Source organism: Branchiostoma lanceolatum, chromosome 8 (assembly GCF_035083965.1).
Source record: "Branchiostoma lanceolatum isolate klBraLanc5 chromosome 8, klBraLanc5.hap2, whole genome shotgun sequence".
Lineage (NCBI taxonomy): Eukaryota > Metazoa > Chordata > Leptocardii > Amphioxiformes > Branchiostomatidae > Branchiostoma > Branchiostoma lanceolatum.
In genome coordinates this window covers 15,943,978-15,970,379 of record NC_089729.1, presented here as the reverse complement: position 1 = coordinate 15,970,379, position 26,402 = coordinate 15,943,978, and the positions used below count along the sequence as shown (strand labels likewise).

The 26,402-nt window shown below is 40.0% G+C and overlaps 3 protein-coding genes across 16 annotated transcripts in view; 1 reads left to right on the top strand and 2 right to left on the bottom strand.

Annotated features, from left to right (window-relative positions):
* Positions 1-13,030, bottom strand: part of LOC136439664 (multidrug resistance-associated protein 1-like) — a 55,729-nt gene extending 42,699 nt beyond the window's left edge. For all 11 annotated transcript variants that reach the window (XM_066435168.1, XM_066435171.1, XM_066435172.1 and 8 more), the window contains exons 1-5: positions 12,917-13,030; positions 7,784-7,957; positions 3,171-3,296; positions 2,520-2,657; positions 1,688-1,813 (exon numbers count right to left, since the gene is read on the bottom strand). In XM_066435168.1, coding sequence (XP_066291265.1) covers positions 1,688-1,813; positions 2,520-2,657; positions 3,171-3,296; positions 7,784-7,957; positions 12,917-12,970 — 618 coding nt within the window. In that variant the 5' untranslated portion in view covers positions 12,971-13,030. The remainder of the gene's footprint in view (positions 1-1,687; positions 1,814-2,519; positions 2,658-3,170; positions 3,297-7,783; positions 7,958-12,916) is intronic.
* A 632-nt stretch (positions 13,031-13,662) lies between these two features.
* Positions 13,663-20,982, bottom strand: LOC136440397 (archaemetzincin-2-like). The gene is made up of 8 exons (XM_066436429.1): positions 20,832-20,982; positions 19,853-20,035; positions 19,375-19,511; positions 18,513-18,658; positions 17,900-18,102; positions 17,260-17,408; positions 16,729-16,867; positions 13,663-15,743 (listed from the first exon to the last, which is right to left on the bottom strand). Exons 2-8 carry the CDS (start codon positions 20,027-20,029, stop codon positions 15,405-15,407), a joined length of 1,290 nt encoding a protein of 429 aa, XP_066292526.1. The 5' UTR covers positions 20,030-20,035; positions 20,832-20,982; the 3' UTR covers positions 13,663-15,404.
* Positions 20,983-21,206: 224 nt separating this feature from the next.
* LOC136439668 (protein tweety homolog 1-A-like) overlaps positions 21,207-26,402 on the top strand; it is a 37,263-nt gene continuing 32,067 nt past the window's right edge. For all 4 annotated transcript variants that reach the window (XM_066435183.1, XM_066435184.1, XM_066435181.1 and 1 more), the window contains exons 1-5: positions 21,207-21,467; positions 22,220-22,380; positions 22,972-23,083; positions 24,431-24,544; positions 25,078-25,178. In XM_066435183.1, the coding sequence (XP_066291280.1) occupies positions 21,327-21,467; positions 22,220-22,380; positions 22,972-23,083; positions 24,431-24,544; positions 25,078-25,178 (629 nt within the window). In that variant the 5' untranslated portion in view covers positions 21,207-21,326. The remainder of the gene's footprint in view (positions 21,468-22,219; positions 22,381-22,971; positions 23,084-24,430; positions 24,545-25,077; positions 25,179-26,402) is intronic.

Here is a 26,402-nt window from a genome sequence, read left to right as displayed (position 1 = left end):
ATGGCGGTCTGAGCCGCACTTCTAACAGCTATGAACGTATAAACGGGCATCTGCTGAGAAAAGGCTGTACAAATTGGTGTCGGTCTCGGTGCGATAAACAAGCCTAGGGATGTATCTTCTGATTTGTGCGACTTATTTGCCTGAATGTTGTAAACTAGCGCGACAGCGAACTTGACACTGGATTGGGCAGGAAAGTACGAGAATGACGTCATCAAAGGCTTTTTTCATTGAAAAGCGTCTGCTACTTGATGCAGGAGCGACTATTAAACAAACATATGCAATATCCCAGTGCCCCTGTAATAGAGCAATGCAAAAAACAATGTTTTGGTAAATGTTACGTCATCAATGTTCAGGAAACACACTTTGAAGGCTGTTTGGCCGTGTTCTAAGGGGGGGGGGGGCGTGGGAGGGGGGCAAATCAGCACATTATATGACATTATCTAACCATATTAAAACTTGCGAAATCCGAATTTTTTGCGATCAGGTTGGGTCCGGGCTACACAGTTTCCCGGGAAAAATGCAATTTGTTGGCTGTTATGGTCAGTATTTTTTGCAGGACGGGTCCGTTTAAGGGAGCACACCCCAGTTTATTTGGGGTTTCAATTGGAGGCTGCGCACCCTCGAGTCTAGGTACTGTCTCTTCCAGGGAAGTATTCCGAAGTAAATCAACTGTGTATGGGATGAAAGCCTATCCCTTCCGCTATAGGACCAGCTGAGTTCTGTTTCTTCAACCTCTCTAATTTTGGTAAATCAGGAGACAAAAACATAATTTTCACGTCAAAAACGATGGTCAAATTTTGGCACTTTTGCCTAGGATAAGACTCGTAGAAAAAATTTTCTAGGTAGAAACGACTGATGTTGTCAGAAAGAGAAAAACCTAGCGTACAGTCGAGCCAATTATCAAGAAAATTCTAGTACTTAGATTTCTTTAATCATCGTCGGCGCGAGGCATGTCAGCATGACCCACAGAACGCAACAAAGGTCAATCTCCGGCCAAGGGACATTTCACCATCAACGCGGATGGATATCCGGAAGTAAGGCTCAGATCGAAACGCAATTTTCACCCAAAACACACCAATTCATACGCTTTTCAGCCATGCTAGTATCTAATGTCAGTTCGAAGCACATTATGAGAAATCTAAACTCAAACCCAGCCCCTCGAAACCCTTCCGTCACTTTTTTGTCGCGCACTTCTGTGGACCCCGGTCGCGGAAGAACTGGGGTGTGCACCGTTAATGAGGTCCAAGTCCAAGTTTAGGTCCAGAGATTTAGGTTCAGGTCCGGACCTGAACCTGGACCTGATCCTGTTCAGTTGCATTTTTCATTTTATTAGAACAATATTAAGCATAGTCACGCACAACTATAAAAGTTTCTTGGTGAGAAGACTTTCAAAATAAACCAGTGTTTGATATTTGAATGTTGCACTTATTTTAAATGCCTTTTTTGTCAAAGGGGAGACTCAAAACACTTTTTATCAAACAAAATAGAGAAATATATTTGTACTTTCTTCAGTTTTTTTTTTGACTCAGGTTTTTGGCTTGCAGGTTTTTTGGACTCGGTTCTTGGATGTTATAAAGGTCCGAATCAGGTCCAGCGAACCCATATCCACCCCTACACAGGATAGGTATCGGTTAATGCTTTACATTTAGACGTTTTCAGTCACAAGTTATTTTGAAATAAGGCTTACAGGATCTCTGTTGGCCTCGGAGAAGAGTGGCGCTCGTTCAGAGAATGCGGACAGGATGAGCTCTGCCAGCACCAGTGGGAAGTACAGGTAGAACGTCACGAATCTGAACGTGTCGCTCACACCTCCCTGGAAATACAGAAATTTATCATATTGTCAGGAAAGGCTGGGTACTATAATTTATATCCTATATATGTATCTGGGTCAGCCAGTAGAATTGGCCTTTGGTATTTCGCTCTCATCCAAAGCTATCAGTTTACTTGTCATATCTCTTCTTCTAGTTCTTGTCCTATTTTATTCTGCTTTTCTTGTGGCAAGACTACCTTTTATTCAAGCCAAGTTTACACCTATCGAAATCACTACTACACAGGCCCTTATGCAGTTGCAAAGTGCTCATGAGAGGGAAGCTTTATACAGAACTTTGAAGAATAATAAGTACCTGTATTCCCTTTCCCCTAACCCAAAAATGAAGCCTTTCACTGCCTACAAATGTAAGGCTAATACAAACAAGCCTATAAATCATATAGACAACACTTATTGATCTAGTCTAATGTGGCGTTGTGTCAGCATAATGGTTAGGGTGTTTGCACGACTTTCCACACCACCCAGGTTTAACAATGGGTACCAGACTTCTGTTGGCAGTGGAAGGAGGGGGTTGGGCTCGGCTTTCCAATACCATGCCCTCGACAGTGGATAGCAAGTTTAACAACCCACTGCCCCTACAGCCTTACAAAGCCAATGGAACTACAATGTCATGTACATTTCTGTTTTGTTGTACCTTTTACATTTTTTTACCTTTATTGATCAACTAAAATTTTAGACTAGTATCTCCTACCTGCAGCAGGGCTACCCTGATGTTAGAGCGGAATGTGACGATGGCACACAGAGTGGCTAGCAGCCAGAACAGGAACAGGACGCCTGAAGACTGTCTACCCTTCAGTCTCTCATACTGGATGAAGAACGCAGCCAGACCCTGAGGAATAAACAGCAGAATTTTTACATATTTGCTACAGAAGCACAACCAATCTGCAAATCTCTAGCTGCAAAATAATGCAGGGCTCGAAATACTTTCATTTGTGCATTCAAAATTGGAGTTGTGCACCTAATTTTTGACTGTGGGTCACGGTGTACCTAGATAGTTGCATAGAGCTACATACAGACTATAGCCTGAGTGTCTCTTCCTTAGTTGGTAAAGGGAGAGTATGGTAGCTCTGCAACTGACTAGGATGACACTATTAAAGGCTAACACTAGTAACAGACTGAGGTACAATTGTGCACTTGTGAACAGCAAGCTATTGTGCAATTTTTCTCTTCTCTTCTTGCTAACATTCTACATGTACTTTATCTAATGTTGTGCACACAAAATTAGATCTGTACACCTTAATTTCTATTACAATTTACATGTACATGTAGGTGTGCCAGTGCAAGTATTCCCAAAAAAAGGAGTTTCGACCCCTGCAAAGTGATGTTTTGTACAGTTACTCACCATGGACATGGCCAGTAGCAGCGGAGACACAAAGTTGACAGCAGGCACCTTGATACCATTGGTGTACTCCCACAGGGACCTGAACAGGTCAAGTAAGGTCACCAGCACAAGCAGCGCAGCCAGGGCCTACATTACACAAGACAAAAATGTAGCATTGAACAATATGTGACATGTAACAATGTAAAAAAAATGTTCTCAAAATATCAAAGATTTTTCACACAAAAGTTATTTCAGTTGTAATATGAATAACTTGAGAACCTAATTTGACTAATTTTTACAACTTTTCACAAATCATTGCATCCTTTAAAGTTTGCTACTTGCTGAGTCATAGATGTAAACAAGTTTGTTACACCTAAAACTAGCTACATGCAGCTCATAGCTTCATGAATATCTATCCCCTGGGTTACATAGTACATGTATCCCCCACTTTGAAAAACAGTGTGTTGGAATAAGAGATCTCTAGTGCAGCACCCCCCCCCCCCTTAGGCACAGTTTAGATATGCAGGAGTGCACTTTACTGGAGGACATTGCATTGGAATTTTCTTAAGAAATGGCAGAATTACTAAGTATATTACTTATTAGTAGATATTAGACTACTCTTATGCATTAAGATGGCATTTCTCTTTCCTTTCTGTTCTTTAAAAGTAGATACATACACATGTATGTACTACTAAAAGGTACCATATCAGACATGGTGTATTTACATAAATCGATCAGATCTTGACCTTTGTCTGCCCCCGTACCTGTGAGCACGTTGCCGGAACGTAATGCATATACCGCAATTAGCCTGCTATTTAAACCAATTATAACTACCGAATCTCTTTTGTTATGTTTGGTTAACGTTGCAACGGAGCAACAGCCGTTGCATGGACACAACGAAATGAACCTATATACGAGATGTTAACCTTAAATACGCGAACACGACCTTAAACGCAAGTTCTTGCTTACGTTCCGGCGACGTGCTAGACCTGTGTGAGTACAGTCCTGTGCTGGTACAACACAACAATGCACAGGTGGGGACTGAACTAATATTTGAACAGCGAACGCTGAGACATTTTAAGGCCATGCCACTCCCTAACAAGTTCACAAAAGGACTGGAAAGTTTCGTGGCAGTTTCATGGCATGGTCAAAAAAGGCAATGTTTTCTTACAGCAGCAGAACATTGTAGTTAGAAAGGTTATGAAGAGAACTATACTTTATCCAGTGCAGCATACATGATGTACAGATAGCAAGCCTACAAATTTTCTAAAACTGTACATGGATGGTTGTTCAAAAATGTATAAATTAACTTAACTTAAGATATCCTGCTCATTTTGTTCATGAATAAAAACAAACTAACACAAAACTGACTTAAGCCTAGACATGTATAACACTGTATACACAACTTATGATATACATTTAACTTAATAATACACCCAAATGTTTATCAGATTTTACTTCTGACAGGAAAGTGAATTTTTTTTCAATCTCCAACATGTCACATTGCCTACAATTACATGTACAGTCAAACCTGCCCAAGGCGACCACCCGGCGGACCGGGCAAAAACGGTCGCGATGGACAGGTGGTCGCCATGAAGAGGATTTCACTCACATGTTTCCAGGTCGAGGTTTTCAAATACAGTACGTGAATGGATGGAAATTATGTGAATTTAGACAGCATGACCCCCACCAGGTTCAATTCTCATTGACAGAAAGATCCTACAAAAATTTTATTTTCCGTTATCGTTGTAATAATTGTATACCGCTACATCGTGTACAAATTTTCGTCATAATTTTGACTACAAAACAATGGTTGCCTTGATAATCTCGCAGCGTCCTCCCGCATTCACACGTTACACACACGCACATCATCAAAGTTTTAAGGCCTAAGACAAATCCCGAGATAACACCTGCTGGCCCCAGCCTTTTTTGGGGCGCCGACCGCTGGATAAAAGGGTCAAAAAAGTTTTCGATCTGACAACTAAAGATGAAAACGGAACGGTGTGATTTCGTCGCGTCGCGCCACCAAGCTCTGTGCGACCGCATGGAAAGGTAGGTCAGTGCAGCAGAACGCACAGCGTCCAATAAAGGTTTGTGAGATTCATGGAAATAAAAAGAAAAAAAGAATATCAATTTTCATCAATAACTAGAGTATTCACAAATGTTCATACACAAAAGCATCGTGTTTCAGAAAGGTCAGCGGTACGTCAAATCCGAGCCGCGCCAAATCCAAGATGGCGTCGGGACCAAGGAACAACATTTCTCGCCGGATGTTTTGCCCGCCGCGAAGTCATTTTTCGGTGGAATTTAGTAAGACACAGTGACGTTTTTGTTGAAAATTCAAAAATTCAAAATTCAGTACCGCTCGCGTGATAGTTAACATCTCTAACGCGTTATAACGCGTTAGAGTTGCATTCTCGTCGCGTTATCCTCGCGTTAGGGTTATGTTGTTGTCGCGTTATAGTTTTTTTCTAACGCGTTCTCGTGCGTTAGGGTTAGAGTTAATGAGATAGGGTCAAATTTCATGTTTGTTTAACCAGCGGTTAAAACAATAGCGACCTGTCACTTTGAGGGATGTCATGTAGCGACGGCGGCGCCTCTCTCGTGCCGATACAAGCCAGAAATACAAACGATAAATTATGTTCTTTTTAATTTCAAAGACCACATTACGCTAAGAGCAAGGGACGAAAAAATCCCCGACTATCAATTAGAAACTCTGGCCTCCTTTGCGGCGTAATTTATTTGGGGGGAGCGCTAAAACGCCGGCAAGGGCAGTTCCGCCGCCCCGAAAAATAAAGCCACCGAAGGAGGCAACGGAACGCCAACATTTCTAGTGGTGATATAGGGCATATATTTCTTTTTATTGAATTGAGAACCGACCCTCTCTGTGACAATATTGACTGCACTTTCTAACACGAAATGTCGCAAGCCACTTGTAGTACACGTCAGTAAAAATTTTTTTCGGGACCGAGAAAAAGCGGTCGCCATGGCCAGGTGGTCGCGTTGAAAAGGTGGTCACCTAGGCAGGTTTGACTGTATATTTAAATCCAAGTTTTACAGAATATTAACAAGTTTTCACACCCTTTTTTCAACAGGTTAAACAAAGGGCTATCCAAATATAGTTGTTGGGTAAAACAATGTGGGGCTGAATCAAGAAGTTCTTGTGTCTTTATTTATTTTTTGTCCCTGAAAACTCAATTCAAGCTAACGGCCAGTCTGGCCACTTTTCATGGTAAATAAAGAGTGAATGGGGCAAGGCCTTACCCTATGTGTAAATAGATATGGTTGACCTAAAATTCTTCCTCACGCCTCAATTTACATGTAGATGTAGTCTCTCTTGATAATTAATCAGTCTGATCCAGACCAATGATCACAAGCCATGTGTTACTAGGAACATCTGGTTAATTTCAAGCCAAAGAATAATAGAAAGTTTGCTATACAAATTTACAATACATGTATGGCATTCTAGATGGAAACTTATGAGATATGAGAACATTAATTATTTACCACATGTTTTGTTTGTTACCAGTTTGTATGTTTGTTTTTATTGCATACCCGGTAAACCGCCTCATGGTGTAACATACCAGTACTAGACAGTACAAGCTGCATATCCGGACAGATTTATTTGAACTCACTCTTTTTGATAAGTGCAGTAGGTTCTTTTACATGCTCGAGGTGTGTCTTTCCTCAAACACAGGACCTCCATTTAATGTCCTATCCAAAGACATCCCTAACTGAAGTTATGTACTCATTTTCACCTGAGCATGTCAGAGGACATAAACTCAGGACCTCTGGGTTCTAGGTCAAACTTATACTTAGTGTTGCCTACATAATGTCCCAGGCATGGGGGATATTTATTTTGTTAAGGATTAAGTGTCCTTAAGCCAATACCCTAGTCATTACAGTGCCAACAAATACTTGACTAAAAAATAATGCCTAAAGGACACTTTCCCTGCTTATTTCAGCTAAATCACGTAAAACACTACCTAGTATATTGCTCTATATCATGATAAGCAGTGCTTTTAGGTTTACCCAAAATGTGACTGTTATGTGAGCTCTAGGTGGTGTTGAATTACAAGAGATTTCAGCTAAATCAAGCGATTACAGCTTCGATTCCTGGCATTCCTGGCTAGATGTTGTGTCCTTGAGAAAGGCACTGTGCACGACTTTCCTCACTCTGCATGAGTGTAAAAAAGGGTACCTGAATTCGGTTGGGGAGGTAAAAGGCAGTGGATGGAAAAGAATGTCCTCTACTATCAGAAACACAACATTAATTTTAATTGGTCTTATATGGGGGTGTCCCTGTGGTGTAGTGGTCTGCGGTTCTGTCTCTCACCACATTTGGTTCAAATTTCTTGGACCAGAAGGACTGGGGTTCAAGCCCTAGGTAGGACACCTCTGGACAAGAGGCGCATTGAGTCATACCAAAGACTTAAAAAAATGGTACATACTTCTGAAACAGTATGGAAGTTAAACACACTTCACTGCCAGCGGACTAGCCCCCTGCTGCAGTGATTGCACCACAGTGTGGCCCAGGGCTATGAAACGGAGATGGGCACCGCCCTATACATCAATAATGGTGTGAGAGGATTTTAACTTTTAACTTATAACTCTGACTCATAATTCAGACTTACAGTTTTGGCTTTGTTCATCTTGGACATCTGTATGTAACCTCTGTCGTGTCTGTGGAGGTACATGTAGTACAGGGGGGTCACCGCCCACAGGAAAAAGCAGGGGATCCACACCAACACCGTCTTCTGGAAACATGGCGTCAGATCCGGATCCACCGAGTCCAACAGGGGATAGTCCTACAGAAAATCATTGAAAAAATTAATGATATCATAGGTTGCAACATTCACTTGAAATATGCCACAGTTTCAGTTTATGATAGCTGAAGGGATGACTTATGTATGATTTACAACTAAATTTAACCTATGTTGAACCACCCTATGAACATCCCTATGATAGCTGAAGGGATGAATCATGTATGCTTTACGACTAAATCTAACCTATGTTGAACCACAAAAGTACTAATCTCCAACTTACAAGCAGATCTGTTGGTGACAATGACAGTATCCATCTGGCAATAGCAATCCAACTGGCCAGTGATACTGCTTTTGTCAGTTGGATACTGTCATTGTCACCAATAGATTTGCTTGGAGATTATTATAAGCCAATGACCTGAGGCTGTGCATCATATCTTCATAGTACATTTTGTAAAGTAAGTCCCTCCCTGTAAAGTACCGTGCTACTGAAACTTTAACAGCAAGCAAACTTGCTGCCATATGTGCCAAATTAATTGTGAACAACAATAATAACATTTCAATTTCCGTCCTTGTCTAGATATCTAGGGCATTTGCCCCAAGGGGAAATGACAAAATGTTGCAAAAATAGGACAGGAACTAGCTTTGAGACATCTAATTATCTCCATGAAAAAAGGCTTTTTCATGAGATACTGTTTTGCTTGCGTTTGGTGTCTGTGTGTATGTTTGTGTCACCGGACGCTTAAAGTCGCCATAACTGTAGAACCTGTACATGGATTGAATTGATTTTTGGTATGTGGGTGGGTGTCAGGTGGAGGAAGGTCAAGGTCGATTTTGGGCTTCCTGGCATGTGTGACTGGAACTGCAATGGCGTATTTGTTAAAATCTTAAATGTAGAAGAACTGAAGAGTGGATGGACAGATCCTCATGTTCTTTGGTACACAGGTAGGTTAGACCAAGTTGTACACACTTAAGTGCAAACTATGCAAATGAGACCGAATTTGCATAAGTTAGGAGGTAAATCGTTTGCATGTGTGTCGTCGGATGCTTAAAGTCAGCATAAGTGTAGAACGTGTAGATGGATTGTAATGATATTTGGTATGTGGGTATGCGCTGGGAGGAGAATGGTCAAGGTCGATTTGGGGCCCCCTGGTTTGTGTCCCTGGAACTGCAATGGCCTATTTGTAAAAATGTTCTAAAGGGGAATAACTGAAGAAAGGAACAACAGATTTTCATGTTATTTGGTACACAGGTAGGTTGGACAGAGATGTACACACTGAAGTGCAAATCACGCAAAGTTAGTGTCTTTGCGTGTGTGTGCGCGTGTGTGTATGTTTGTGTCACCGTGTTTGTATGTATGTGTCACCGGACGCTTAAAATCAGCATAACTGAAGAACGCGTGGATGGATTGAAATGATATTTGGTATGTGGGTAGGTGTGGGGAGGAGAAAGGTCAAGGTCGATTTTGGGCCCTCTGGTATGTGTCACTGGAACTGCAATGGCGTATTTGTCAAAATCTTCAAAGGAGAATAACTGAAGAAAGGAGCGACAGATTTTCATGTTATTTACTTGGCAGGTAGCTTAGAGAGGGATGTATACAATAAAGTGCAAATTATGCAAATTGGACTTAATTTGCCTAAGTAATGGGAAAATCTATATTTGCAGTGTTGGCCATTGTGGCACTTCTAACAGCTGTTAGTGTTGATAGCGAAAGTGGGTCAATGTGGAACCTGAGCCCCCGACAGCTGCAGGTGGCCGGGGGTCATACCATTGAGCGATATAGAATGGGGGGAACTGGTTTAATACAAAAAAAAGTTTCATGGAGATTTTGGGTCCTAAGACTCTTGTTTGATTTTGTCTTTGCCATGGATGAACCAATTAGAAGTGTTTGTTTTGGTTCAGGTCCAAAACTGGTCCACTAAGGTTTAGGTATTTTTCTTGGATCAGTGTATTCTACTGTAATCTAATTTGTGCCAAACTGAATTTATGTGCCAGTTTAGTTACAAGTCACAATTTCGCATATTCATACAAAATGCAAACGAAGAGCACCAGTACTAGGCCTTTTAATGATTTTTTTTAGTTAAAATTGATGATTAATGTGTCAACGTTCAAGTTTTGAACTAAATCAAAATTCAATGGTGATATTTCATTCCCTGATGACACCAACTTCCTGTGAAACTCGATATCACAGTTAGCAAAATCCTAATGGGTTCAGTTCAAGTTCAGTGGAGTCAACGAAAGGTTAAAGGCAGGGGGAGGTATGCTGTCATGTCACATGATGTGTAAACTTGGCCTTGTGCCCAAAGTAAAGGACATTTCATTGCCACCATGAGCTCAGAATATCAACATGTAGTCCACTGACAAATTGTGTAGAACTATATGTCAGGGGTAGAAAAAATACCCAGCTGCAAGCCTGCAAGCTGAAAATTCTAGACAAATTGTAAAGATCGCTGAAATAGAACAACTTTCAATTTGCCAAGCAGAAAGCTTGACATGTACATAGGTATTCACATATTGCAGAAGGTAGTAACGGGGGTCCCATAACTTCAAACGTAAATTTATGAGTTCGACATCGCATTGCACCTGTGTCGGTTGTCTAAAAAGTGTTGCGTTTTGACGAATGATAAATTAGAGTGGCGGTGTTTAAGGATTTTCCGTTGTCGAGTTGTTTTACATCGTCCATGCACGATTTACACTATAATCTCAGTCGGTAAAACCAGAAAATTGTTGTTATGAATATAGCGATCCATATTGTTCCATTCAAATTAGGGTACCGTAACTTCGACATACAAATACCATTGTCTCTCTTTAATTCGTCGGCATGATTTTAAGTTAACAGACGGAATAATTTTGTGTCAACTAACTTCAGCTTCCCTGTAGTAAATAATTTTTTCACCGTGCGTAAGTTGCCACCGATGCGGGGCGCGCTGTGGCTAAGCGACTGTTTACGCCGCTTGTTGCATTCCAAGCCATGTCAACGTTGACGATCCGTTCTTTGGTATGGCAATGAGAGTACTAGTAGGTACTTCATTTCATACAAATGGTCCCGTAGCATGAACGCAGAGATGCCACAAATGTGCCACAAGTACGTCCAAAACTGCCGGGCAAGCATTGTTACACCAGAAACTGAAATTGTGACTTTTGCACTCGGCAAGGCACCGCATGTGACCAGAAAGGACGCGGCAAATCTTCCTTGTTTTTCCAGTTAATTCAATGAAAAGTTATGACATATTTTAAACAACATCATCAATTGTTTTTAGAGCTCGCTATCCCTGATTTTCTCGATATTTTCTGAGCAAGCAATGAGAAATCGCCATTTACATTCAATGAACCCACGTTACTAGTAGTACTAGTAGTAGTCTAGAAGCAGAAAGCAGATCACAAATATTTCAAACATATATGTAAAATGTTTGCATGTGAGTTGTGACATCATAGTGGGCTATTAGTGGCCATGTTGGTTGGTTGATACTACATCATTTAGACATGTTAATGTACACCAAGTCTTGTATAATGTATAATGTGCACTTACTTACATGCAATGGCCAAGTGCAAGTATTTGACTTGCATTCCATACAAAGACTTTTAAAAAATGGTACAGACTGCTTCTCTGCTTAGCACTCAGCATTTGGGAAAGAGTACAAGCACCACTAATTAGCCCCCTGATGTAGTGCTTGAACAAAGTTGTGTGGCCCAAGGGCTATTGAAACAGAGATGCACCATCTGGTGTTGGAAGGACTTTCTAACTAAATGCTTATATAGTTACATTAGTGCAAACACCTGGTACATATGTATTATGTAACATTATTGAAAAAGCTGAGACTGACTGAGTGGTCTGGGCAACAAAAACAACCAACTAACCAAATTATCCAAGCCAATAAAATCATTGCCTTTCTGGGCTGAAGTAGCATTATCAACTTCAGAGCTTCAGATAAAATGAATGTCCAAAATTATAACGTCAACCAAAGAGGTGCGTTGATAGTGCGTTTCACAAGCATGTTGCAGAATTTTCTAGAATCTGCAACAAGGTTGAATGATGAAATCAAACTCAAAGTTCTATTAATCATTGATGGAATTACTGCTGAGTCACTAGTGACAGGGGTAATGTAATAATCTACCTTACATCTGTTTGAAAACATTGCACAGTGAATCTATGGCACATTTTACACAAACGTTTTCTGAGTCGATTCCAATGCAAGTTACTGCTGAGTCGACTTGGAGTTGTGAACGGATATTTACCCATAATTTGTTTCACCAGAGCAGAAATAGGCCCGATTTACAGTTTTACACACACGTTTTTGAGTCGACTTGGAGTCAAAAACGTTTGTGTAAATCGGGCCTATTTTTGCTCTGGAGAAACAATGGGTAAACCAGTGACCACAACACCTGTTACATGTATGTAACTTACACATATGTACAGTAACGTTACACCATGTGTGCCTTAACTAAGTTGCACAGCCATTGCTGTTTATTTAGTAAACATCAACATTATCCCACTTACTGATCCAACACCTTCACTCTCTAAGCTAGTAATTTGTAAAGATAATCTTGGGGGAGGCTTTTTTCCTTTGTTGTAAGTTAACAAACAGCATATTTGCACAATGCCTATTTTTATGTTGATTATGGTTGAAAAGGCAGTGCTCAAAACTCTCTCTGCAACTCTCAAAAGCAAAGCGATTGTATGGTTTCATAATCTTATGCAAACCATTCTATAAATACACGATCGGCAGCAAGCTTGTTGTCTGGAAATTCTCTGTAATCTTTGTATAGCAACGAATAAGTTCAAACTTCACACATGTATTTCTTCCCTTTTTGGTACACACGGTTTCGGCTCCAACTTGTATAACGTGGCCGTCAGGATTAGGACTATGCAACGTTAGGTCACTGTTGAACGCTTTTAACAGTTAACAAATCGCTTGACGCAAGGTCTGAGTGCAAAATGCAAACGTAAACATCATTAGAATAATCATGCTTTCTTGCAAGCACCCTTGTAGACCGAATACTCACCCAAAACGTTGATCCGCAAAACCGGTCCAACCCCGGGTACTGGCTGGCCGCCATTTTCGCTGTTCACGTTCGCGTCCTGCCGATCGGGCGGTACCAAATGCGGGGGTGGTCAGGACAAACGACCTGTCGGACGGAATGACGGTGCATTTTACGTAGTGTACTACTTGATAATTTCGCATGGCGGCGTAGCTGTACCGTGAAAGTGATCAACTCACGGACCTTTGTCAACTCGATACAACAATTCATGGCATCATCATGGATTCTTTGATATATATATAAATACACCATCACCTAGATTTAGGCTTTGCTCTCAGGAAAAAGAGCTTGAAACGATAGAAAACGTTTGTGATCATGAAAGATCACCTTCATGTATTATCTTTTCAGTAGATAGCTGATTCGGAAGTTCAATGCACCTGTGACATCAAATAAAATGTATATGCACTGAATTTTGAGCTGAACTTTTGCAGCCTTGCCAGGACCACTTTATGAGAGGAATAAAGGAGACCATCTACACCGGGGTACATCAGTCAGAAAGTTTATGGCAGTAGCATCATAAACTTCCTGACACCTTTGACCGATTGCTGACCAAGTATAGTATTGGTCACCTTACAATCTTGAAAAAGGCTGCATTTACAGCTAACGTTAGCTAAAAGTTTGCTGAGAATTTGGTATGTGCATTTTATAAGTTGGAACAAAGTTTTGGATGATTTTTGTTTCAGATGATCGTACACAAGACACTGTGTCACTGAAGATTTGATATCATTTATTTAGTTAAAAGTTGCTTTGTTTTCATATGATGATTATACAAACAGATATATGTGCATAGCATCAACATTTCCAGGCATCAACTTTGTATATATGTAGCCCACAGAGAGTGTCAAAAACCTAATATAGAGCTATTATATACATGTACATCTGGACTCACAAATTAGTGGTACATCAGGATAAGGGGCTGACATTTTAAAAGTCTCAACTGCCTTTGCTTAACTACAAACAATATTGATTTGCAAATTTTGAAAAAGATAATGTTTCAATTGACTGTGTTTAGTCAAAATATTGTACATGTTATTGTTTTAATGATAAAGAATATGAACTCTTAAGTTTTTAACTTTTACTACATTTCTATCAACCAGAACACATTAATGATTATTTCACATCCAATACCTTTCATATTTCTCCATGTAAAATAATCGAAAAACTAAAAGGTTGTTGTTCAAAACAACAATAGAATTGGACAAAGGACAATTTGAATATCTGATGTTCTCCAATAGATTTTTTCTGGAATAAAAATAACTCCTCTGGAGTAATATTTTGCATATCATAATTGTTTTAATGATAAAGAATATGAACTCTTAAGTTTTTAACTTTTACTACAATTCTATCAACCAGAACACATTAAGGATTATTTCACATCCAATATCTTTGATATTTCTCCATGTAAAATAAGTAAAAGGTTGTTGTTCAAAATAACAATAGAATTGGACAAAGGACAATTTTAATATCTGATGTTCTCAAATAGATTTTTTCTGGAATAAAAATAACTCCTTTGGAGTACTATTTTGCATATCATAATTTCAAGTATCTCTGTTGCCAACATTGTATGCAGCAATTGAAATATACAAGTCTTTTTATAGTCTTTTTGCAGTTATTAACATATCAAAGCTGAATATTCCGTTATCTGGAACTCCTACATAAAAAGCATACACACCACGTTTAACTACTCTCTTCTCAAATGACGAAAAACTCTTTAGACCGCAAAATTAGTACAATGGAGGTGAGAAGCCACTGGTTGACTTTCATTTTGCTCCAGCTAGATTAAGTACACATTTATCTTACAACTTAAGAAACAAATAATCGACTGTAAATTTGTACACTGGTAACATGATCAAGAATTGAACTCCCCACACCCCCACACCAGCAAAACAAACAAAGATTTATACATCCTTCATCAGAAGAACACTTTGATCTGAAATTCTCAAACATCTGATACACATGTAGCTTCTTGATTGTCTGAAGTAATACAAAGTCTTGTGACATGATTCAACCACGTGTCAATGGTTGCTAGCATAGTGCTATCTACTATCTACTTGAGATACATACACAGTGACACATATCAGATGTAATTGTACTGAAGATCAAAGCATTTTTTGTTATCTCCATGTAGAAATAGCAACAGTAACCTATTCAGTACCAAGGACAGGGTGCAAGCATCCCTATATGCTGTAACACACAATGTTAAGATAGCCAGTAAAAAAGCATTCTAACCTTCTCTTGTTGGATCACGTTATACAGTGACTTATAACAACTTATCAAATATCATCCTTTTCCCAATTGGAATGATAGGCATGGATACATCCCTAGTAAGAAGAATTTGATGAAACTCTTCCAGATTTTCCATTTGCCACAAACAGTGACTGTGACATAGGCAAATGGAGTGAGAATGACTGTATACTGTGAATATATACAACACTATAGTCTTTTATATTTGCTAGTTGGAAGCTTGGCTGCTTTCTTCACTCCCAGCAACTGGCGACTCCTCCAGAAACACCAGAACTTTCTCCAGCCATGTCTTGAACGATTCGAAAGCCTCGAGAGGAGGGGCGGGTACGCCAGAGTCCCAGGATTCCTTCGTGCAGTACTCCAGCATCGCGCGGAAGCGGACGGCGAGACGGAAGTCCACGGCCTCCTGGAGTTTGCGGAGGCAGATGGGGCAGAGGTCGACGGGGCGGCGGTCCGACTCGTCGCGACTGTTGGAGCCGTTGATGCAGCAGGAGAAGTAGATGCAGTGCTTCATACCAAACATGTGGCACAACTCATGCGTCATCACCTGTATGAACATGAACACAATGATATAAATATTGCTGTCTTAAGATTACATCTCTGTACAAACCAAACTGCGGATCCTCGAAGCCAATCAAAAGTCTGTCTTACTGTATGGTTGTGAAACCTGGGGATTGACTCAACTTAACATCAAGAAACTCCAAACCTTTATCAATTCAAGATTACGTTTCATCATCGGCATCTGGTGGCCCAAGAAGATAAGAAATGCAGAGCTCCTGGATAGAACTGGCCAAGTAACCGGGCGAAGTAACCATAAGAAGAAGGTAGTGGAAGTGGGTTGGCCACACCTTAAGAAAGCCCCTAGCATCCATTACAACAACATCGTCAGAATGGAACCCTCAGGGGAAGAGAAAGAGAGGCAGACCGCGGCTCTCCTGGAGGCGAGGTGTCAGAAAAGACCTTGACAGCGGCAACACCTCATGGCAAGAGGTAAAGAAGACCGCCGGAGACCGGAAGAGGTGGAGACTAACCACTGAGGCCCTATGCTCCCGAAGGGGCGAAGAGGATTAAGTAAGATTTAGAAAAATACTAAACTGTACCACATCTGCTCAAAATTCCGTGAGGCCAGCGGCCCGGGTTTGCACATGGGGTTGGACATGACTAGAAAGAGTCGCATTGTCTTTTCGAGACATAAAGCCCTATTTTTGAGGGAGCTTTAGTCTAAATCGTCAAACCACTGCAAGTACAAGAACCCAACACACTTATAAAGAAGAGTAGGGGTGACTCAGTGTGCTTGGTCAAAAATACGAGCCATAGCAAAGCCGCATTGCACTAACATTATATAGCTGCTTGAAAAAGCATCATGCTTCACCTCAGTTGAGGATGACTGCATTACCTTATATTTTTACCAATAACGAGCTCCAAAACAATGACAGAAATAGCTATAGACAGAGAGAGGAAGGCATGCTACATGTATTTCCAAAATAATACGGAAATTTATGAAATTACGGAGTTAAGATGTAACCTCAGACCTTGCAGGCTCTAAGCAGGAGTACGCTTGTGACTGGCGGCATGTTGAACTCTTCCAGCTCCGACTTCTTGGCTTTCTGACGATCTCGCGGGATGTAGTAGAAATTCTCGTCGTACCGAGCAAAGCTGAACACTCCACACCTGTAAACAAATCATGAAAAAAAATCAGACAAACTATATAATTCTTCATATGAATCAACATATTATTAAGGACTGTTCACCTTACAGGTTACAGCTGACTTGTATAGGACATAGCATGTTTCTTTTTTTCTAGCCTTGGGACTATGAATGAATTAAGGTATCTCCATATACATTTTTTAAGACATAATACTGTTACAGTTACTGTAGTAGAAACTGAAATGAAGATTCTGTAGTAAAGATGTGGTGTAAGACATTGTAAAAGTCCAAATTTGGTACTCAAAACTTAAGAGTCACTGTTTAATTCTCAATATTCCCATGCTACACACAAATATATAGATAATTTTCAAAGTGAAGACAAAAGATTGTGTTACCATGGCGACAGCAATACAGACCCTGTAACAAGAGAGGCTTGTCCAAAGACGAAGTTCCAGGAGTCGCTGGGGTACAGGTCGAGCATCGTCACGGCGACCAGGCAGATGGCATCGCGGGGCTTCTTAGTCACCAGGTAGTCCAGGATGTCCTTTGACAGCAGCTGCCATTGCTAAACAGGCAGACAGAAAATGATGTTTTCTTGTGAAGAAGTTAATGATATCTTTGTTGCACAAAATATTTCATGTTTAATGCCTAAAAAAGCTTTGATAAAAAAAAACAATACTCCTAGCCAGAAGTCCAGTCCTGCCTGCTTCCAACAGCAAGAAGACTAGATTCCTGGCTATAATACTCCACCTTGAAAGTGATGATGATGACTGTATTCTCTTATGAATTTTGCTTGGTTGGCATGCAATGCTCTTACAATGTACAAGCAAGCGGTGAAATTTGGAGAGAGCCCCCTAGTAGTTTTCTTTGAAACTGCAGCTTGTGAATCACAAGTATAATGTTAATGTTCTCTGGGAGCTGTCAGGTTACCTCGGTGTGCTCATTAATCCTTCTTTGGTATTGGACCCGACTAGATTTGTTGTGAGCCCCCTAGTAGTTGCCTTTCAAACTGCAGCTTCTTAATTAAAAGTATGATGTTAATTGCTGTTCGGTTACCTTAGTGTGCTCATTAATCCTTGTTTTGCATTGGACCTCACGAACCCGCACGGGGTCCAGAAACTTGACATCTACGCCCAGGAAGAAACACTGACAGAACTTCTGCAGCCAGCTCAGCAGCACCTTGTCTGTCCTTGAACTTGGACAGGCCCCGCCCTCTGCCCCGCCCGTCGCACCTCTGTCTGAGGAACTGCCACCAGCCTCTAGGGGTTTCATATTGAAACATTTTACTGTTATGTTTATAAGTCCATAAAGGTTAGACATCCAGGTAATAAGATATGCCAAAAGACAGTTACTCATGCAACTTGATAAAATTTTGAAGCTTTCAAAGTTTTATCCAGTTGCTTGAGTAACTGTCTTTTGACGTATGTTACGTTTACATCTTTGTAGCAATCAACAGACACAAATATACCTTTGTAGCACACATAACATGACTGGAATTGACAGTTGAGTATCACATTGTGGATGAAAATATAGCGACAAGGGTGCCCGGGCAAAAATCAAATTAATAAGATGACCAAAAGGTACATGACTTGTATACATGGGTTAAGGGGCAACACTTGAACACTAGTTTTTTTCATGCATATCTAAAAAAAAAACAAACCTAGAGCACCTGTTTCACCTGCGCTTGTACTTGCACCATCAGCAGCTGCAGCTGCAGACTGTCCGGCATGCCCAGGTGGGAACGGCCCCAGAGGAAGAATGTAGATGGTGCGACGTTGCCGATTCACTCTGTGTTGGGGGTACTCCTTAGTAAACCTTAAAAGGTGAAAAAAGATTACCAGTAATCTTTGGCTATGTTGAACAGTTTGGATGTTAAGGGCACCCAGAGCATTTTATGAGGCTTCAAAACTGGAAATATTCTAGTTGCTGTAATCTTTATGAAATTGACATTTAATGCCACTGTTTATCACATTTGCATGCGGATTTCTTATCAAAAGTGCTCAAAAGCGGCCCAAAAATAAGCTACATGGTGATATTTTAGTTTCACGCGCCTGGTGTAAATAGACCGATACCATAGCCCCGCCACCCACTGTTAAAACGAAGAAATGCAAATTTATAACATAAAAATGCAAATGTTTGACGGACATGCATGCAGTCACTCACTCATTGGTCTAACCACTAATTGTGATGGACAGTCAGGATCAGTCTATTAGGGCTTGGGTTTTCTATCAGTTCTCACCACACAACGACATCGTATCTTTGCTTGTTTAATGTCGATATGTAATGGTATAGTGTTATTGAAACTCACTATGTGTAGGAATGACTAGAAATTTGAGTTTTTAAATCAAGTTTCAATCCTCATAAAATGCTCTGGGTGCCTTTAACCCTATGCAATTTTGTAAGAAAATAGCAAGGAATTTGAAATTTCTAGTCTTGCAATATTTCAAGCATTTTATGGTGGAAAACACTTTTTCACAATACTTGAATGTACTTCGACAGTACTTGCAAGAAAATATAAGTTTCAAACTGACCAATCACCAAACGTCTGGCCTGACTCTGGGTGATTGTTCAGCCAATCAGATTCATCCTCTATGGTCAGTGGTTTCCAGAGCACGCTGTTCTCGTTGTACGCTTCCTCAAAGTAACGTCGCTCAGATGCTTTAAAGTTCTGTGGTAAGATGCATAACACATTGCATCATTCAATGTTTATAAATTAACAATTAATGCGTCAGTACGATTGAAATTTTTGAATTTTTCAAGACGGAAAAATGTACCTTGTATGTTAAAACAGAATGCCCAGGCCATAACCACTTGGACATGGCTCTTGGTACAACGAGGAAAAACGTGACACCAGCCATTCTGTGAGCGTAATTAACTTGCGACAGCGTGCCGTGGTGGGGCGTGGCTCCTCAAGTGAGATTTTCTTGAATTGGGAGGTAAGTGACTTCATCGTTGTAATTCTACAGAGCTAGTAGATTATGAACGAATCGTGAAATCACTAAGTCTTACCTCATATTTCTTTGTACTCTTCTTCTCATTAGGGTCTGGCAGCACGGCTTTCTTTCGCGTTTCTACATCAGCCGGAGCGAACTTCGGGGAGATCATCCGCATCAACTCCAGGATCTCGTCCTCGGTCAGGCCCTGGAGCAACTGGCGGATCCGCGCAGACTCTGATCGGGACGTCATGTTGAACTAAACAGACAAAAAGTTACAGTAAATGCACAAATGTTCGCAGGGATTTAATTTCGCGTGAGGCAGAAAACGAAGTGTTCGCTGTAGTTTTGAGTTCGCGTATTAATCAATAGTAGCGCTACAGTCTCACAATGGAATGGCATTTCACAGTCACTGTGGTTTTAAGTTTGCAGTAAAGAGTTCACAGCGAAATCTGCGAACATAAAACCACCGCAAACATTTCTGCATTTACAGTATATTATTTCTAAAACCCTGGAATATTATACAAAAACCAGCTTAAGAATTCTTGGCCTCAAGTAGAATCCTTCCCCCGGACATGATTTTTTCTATCTCCAAGACATGATCAAAACTGTGACAACTTCGAAACATAGATGCAACATCTTTATATATATGACTTAACAACATACTTTGGTTTTTTGCAATTTTGATTTGAATATTCGGCATTCCATTGGTAATATTGTTTTGTTTACTAGTAGTTAAAATGTATGCCCTGAGTATGTTACTTTATAATGTTTGTAACACCACACACACCCTCAAATAAAAACAACATCCCGACTAAGTTGAATGGGGCTACCCAGCTTTTTCAAAAGCCAATTTTAGATATGAAATAGATAAATATATATTCCAGGATACGACCCTGCCCCTCCTTATACAGATCCAGGTACTTTCCCTGACAATAGAACTAATTGTTAACGGCTGTGCTTGCAGATCCGTGAGAGCCAAAGGTAAATAAGCAACAAAAACAACGTACGAACAAGGAGGTACGAATCATAGTGATAGACAGCATGCTAATTACCTGGACTCAATGGCCTTTTAGAGTTTGAAGATGAGCGAAACACGGCATACAGGTGACACACCTGCGCTGTTCCACTTTCGGAGCCCAGGAAAATTCGCCTTGAACTTTGGCACCAAGTTCAGTAACTCCAGGTTACTTCCGCCTTCGTACTTGGGCAATACCACTCTCTCTTTAGGGGTCTACTATAATTTTAGTATTCATAAAATAACTACTGTGATGCATGAACGTCTACTTTTTCTAGATTACCGAAAATGTAAAGAATCTAGAAAAGTATAAATCTTGTCTTTTTAATCCTGTACGGATATTTAACGTTTAGATTAAATTTAAAGCTAACGCCCCTATCAAAAGTATAGCGGTCGTATTAGTAATGGTCACGTGATTTATCATATGATGTCCCAAAATGGCGCTGTGACCAACAAAGTTTCGCTTCTCTTCACAAACTTTCCTCAAGTTTGCCGACAAAAAGGGGACCTCTGACATCTGTCCGTAGTTGCCATGTTTGAAGCGGCAAATATGGTGACCCGGAACTATACTGTTTCGACTTTGGCGAAATGGTTCAACAGTTTTCCCCACTACAATCTCCAATTTCTCCGGATCAACAACACTTTCTCACCGGAGGACTCCGACTACCAAGAGGTAAAAGTCTGATAAAATTGATCAATTAAATTGTTTTGTGAAGCTTTCTTTCATAAGACGATGTTCATCACTTGTTGTTTCATTGTCAAACATTTCAATGGATGTTTTACTTTATTTCTTCTTTAAACCTAAACCGAAGACTCGACTCTACTCGCGTGAATTATGCGACGTTAACTTTACTGGATGACAAAATTTACGTAATGTTTGTTATCGGAAAGTTCATCTAGAAATTGTAAGTTAGGCCAAGGAGGTCCTTGGTTAGGCTTAAGAAAATTTTTGTGTGTTTCCGATTACCGGACCGAACCTAACCTTTTTTGATCTGACATCTCATGAGTGAAATTAACAAAACAGAATTTCAAATTGTCTTGCAAATTTTCACACTCAGATTCAGACTTTGAAATGTTGAATGTGTGGTAGATATTGCACTTCTTTGTTCATTTTATCAATGTAACATTATCTATACTTGCACAATGCCTGCCCGATCTTGTTACATGCCTTAAAAAGGTTTTTTTTTTCTTACTGAAGAATGAAAAAAAAAGATTTTCAAATTCTTAGCCAGTGTAAAGTTGGTCTGGGTAAGTGAAACTGACCACATACTTGCCCGATAGGGCCAGTGAATTTTTGAAAACTAATGTCCAACCCTGTGTACCGTCCCTTTTTTATAGGGCTGTAATTGGAAACACAATTATATCAATTTTCCTCAGCTTTACCATTTTAAGTACAGACTAGATAATTGTTGGATCTCTCCCCAGTCTCTAGGGTTCTGGGCAGCTGTCCCTGCGGCCTGGTTGACTGTGACGTTGTTTTTCTTCCTGGTGTTCTTCTGTGCGAGATGTTGTTCAAACGGCACGGCGAGGAAACACCCCGCGTACTGCCTAAGGTGGACCATCGGGATCCTGTCTCTCATCGCCCTGTGAGTTGCTGTCTTAATTCAGATCGGGTTTCAGGAAAAGGCGGGCTAGGCTAGTGATGTGGGCTGCCTTAGCAGGTTATCCTTTTTGGGCCCCAAGGATATATGCATAGTTGTGTGGGCTGGAGCCTCAGTTTGTAAAAGAAGATCAAAATTACATCAGATCTAAGAAATTCCATTAGACTTTTAGAGGCCACACAACTATGCATATATCCTTGGGGCCCAAAAAGGATAGCCTGCTAAGGTAGCCCACCTCACTAGCCTAGCTCAAATTTTCCTGAAACCCAATTGCAATCTGCATTATCAATATGATGGCATGAGCATAGAGATGTGAAATTAATATCACGGAAAATGTTTTTTCAAAATATATATTTATCATATTTTCCCAGATTTATTCATGGATTTTTTTCATAACAAGATTAAACAACATGTATTTTTGCTTGACTGTTTGTTTATATTTTGCTGTTGATCATTGTGTCATTGTGACCTTGTTTATCAATAACTAGTAACAAGTGGTTACCTTTGACGAAGTTTGAGAAAATAATGCACTAGATGTGACTTGTATGATGATACTAACTGGAGGTATCTTTTCAGGACGGGTGTGGCCATTGGTCTCTATGGTAACGTGGAGGCAGATGGAGGAGTCCATGACTTTGCGACTGCAGCAGAAAAAGCCAACAAGACAATCATGGGGGTGGAGACCCAGGTCAGGAAATTCATCTGTAAACGTTAAATAGAGAATACAATCACATTTTGTAGTAGCAGTAGTAGAAGTAGACTGGTTTATTATTCCACAAGGCGGGTAAAAGCTGTTGGTAGCGAGCTAAATTGTACAGCTAAATTATAATGTACATTCTCCCTGCTGCCTAACTCCGTAACCAATAGAGAATGCTAGACGGCTACTTCAGTGTGCTACAGGTTAAGGAAACTAAAAGATTTGGTTGAAAAGCCTACTGTACTATGCTAAATGTACCACAAAGTCAAGTTCTCGCCCGTAGTACACCAGTCCATTGTGATTTACAGGTCCATATTAAAATGTACCATTTTGCCTGTCTGTGTGGCTTGTGAAAATTCTACAGCAATGTTGTATCATTTTTCACATTCCAATAGAATGACTGTAGCCAACCTCCTTGCTGTAGCTAATGTTACCCCCCCACACCCCCCCCCCCCTGCGTTTTGGCAGCCAAACCCAGACATCCACTAGCAGCAAGATTTTCAAACGGCTACTAGTAGGGGGTCCTTGATGGACTGTTGTGATATGGGTGAGAACATAGTATAGAAATCTTATGAACCTAACCTTTAATTTCCATTAAACCTGACTGAAAAAGTTAATGTACATGTATTTTAGCCTATAGTAGCAAGGATTAGTATATCAGACAAACAGTTAACACAATTTATAATGCCCATGGTATGTATTGTGACTGAATGTTTGTAAAAGAAGCATGTGATGTGGAAATATGTCCCAGTATGTAGTTACACTGGGCAAAGGTTAGTTGTCTACAACAATGTCCTAACCTATAGCTAGAACAATTAATTGACAAGCTGTGTGGACTTTGGGACACAGCGTTTGTTTAAAGACAAGTCATGCTGAAACAGGGCAAAGATGGCATACCATTCGAACGACCACTGTGAGAAAATCAATTGTTTCAAATTTTGCAACAAAACTAACAATCACGAATTCAAAAAGATCATTAGTGAAATAAGGAAAACAAAGAAATTGTACTGAAAAGAACACAAAATGTATCACGACTCAACACAAGTTGCCAGAAAGTACTAGTACATTGTAGGACCAGGTCCAAATTAATGTCACTTCTGGAAGTTCCACTGCAGTATCAAAAAAAGTCGCTAGGAGGCGAATAATCGACCTTGATCTGTGTCTTCTCAAGACATACCCACACACCAAATATCACAATATGACAATCCATATTGCCGGGCATGAATATCTGGAAACACAGACAGACACACAGACAGGCACACCAAAACAATAACTTTCTCATGGAGGCAATAAAAAGAGTTAACTAGTTTTTAAATTATTTGTTTTTCTTTTGAATAGGTCAACGATATGAACAGGGATCTCACAGGAGCAATGACACCGCTGGTTCGACTTAAAGATCTGGTGACAAACCTCCCTCTTGCTGGAAAAGCTATCAACGACACCATTATAGAGGTCAGTCATGATCCTAGCTGTGACCATAGAACACAATCTATTCCTGATGATTTTTTGTATTGTTACAGTTATATTTATAATAATGTAAGTTTGACGTACATGTACAATTGCAACATTGATAGATTTTGATAGAAGATACCACAAGATTTTTTTTAATGCTTTGATAGGGACTCATGCAATGTCTGGATGGCTATTTCCCCTTCAGTGAAAATTCAAGAGTAGGCCTGGACCTTTTCACACTGATTTTAATGAGAATATTTACATCTTGGACCAGTAGTAAGGAGTTGTATATTGTTGTTATGGATGATGGGTTCCCTATATCCACGACTATTGAGCAGTGCCATCTAGCAGAAATAGTCTGCACTGCATGCATGTAACAGTCTCAGAACAATTTGCTACTGACCAAGTGAAATTAAATCAACTGTAGAAGAGCCATTGTCTATTCTATTCTGCATTTAACTTTTAGGAGCATACAGTAGTACATTTATAAGATGGTGCCATTATAAAGCACAAGATTTTGTGTCCATTTTTAGGTTGAAAACCTGATAAAAGAGCTGAGGACTATTCCCTTTGACAAGGAAGGTGTAAATTTGCAGTTGGTAGCAGACGACACAAGGTTCTATGAATACTACAGGTAAACATTTCAATATAGTATGTCAGGTACTATTGAATGTATTTAGATATTGATGGAAAATGAGGATGATTGAAGCTACACTGTATATGATATGCTTTATTTCAAACAGAAGTATCAAAGTGCATGTACATAGTAACAAAATACAGTAGATTCCGCACTGTGTGGGAAACTCCTGCCAAATAAATAAACTCCCACCATGTTGATCATGTGAAATCTTGCAGTCAACCAATCAGAGCACAGTACGCGAACCAATCAGCGCTTAGAAAAAAGAGATTAACATGCATATTATTAATGTGCAGCAAAGAGGGCATCCCAGCGTCACCCGGCCTTCGCCGTTTTATTTTTTCTGAAATCGTGGCATAAAATACGATTCATCTAAGCTACAGTAAGCAGAATTTTCATGGAGAAAGAATTTAGAAAGAAGAAAGAAGTGTGTATGTGACCTCAGGTCGCAGCTCAATTTTCCTTCTCTCTCTGCTAACATTACTGATTTTCAAACGGCTGCAAAGTACTGATAACAATTATTTGAATTTTGGTAGACATACATAAAAGGCTTGATAATAATGCCCCAAAATTTTACCTTATTTCTGGGTGAGGCTGCAAACTTATTGAACACCCCTTGTAGTGTTCTTTATAATACGACATTTACTGGTCTAAGTCAAGCTTATATAACATACATGTACTGGCCTAAGTCAGGCTTATATAACATACATTTTCACATATGCATCGATGTTTTCAAATAACATCAGCATGGTGCCAAAGGTATAATCTGGCAACTGTTGATGTCTGGTTTTTGAATGATATTAGTGCGTGAAAACCCTGTTTTTTTCTGTCATGTTTGAAAAATTGCAGGTTGCCAAAATTTTCACTTGCCAATGTCAGCATGATCCCATGTCAAGATCACACTGTATAGCTGTAATTTGGCGGGACCCAATGATTATTGCAATTTGATTGACAGGCAAATTGGAAGGTTATGTAAAACTAAGAGGTGTTTTCTCATGTTAGCTGTGACATGTGTATATATATGATTGGCTTGCAAAGAGTTGGTAAGCTTTGGCAAGTTTACATGCCACCATAGTTAACCATAGTGAAAATACAACAATGGCATAGATAATATTGTATTTGAGTGTGTTACTTAGTGTGTGTGTGAGTCTGTATGTGTGAGTATCTGTGTGTGTATGAGTGTGTATGTGTCTGCGTGAGTGTGTATGTGTCTGTCTGTGA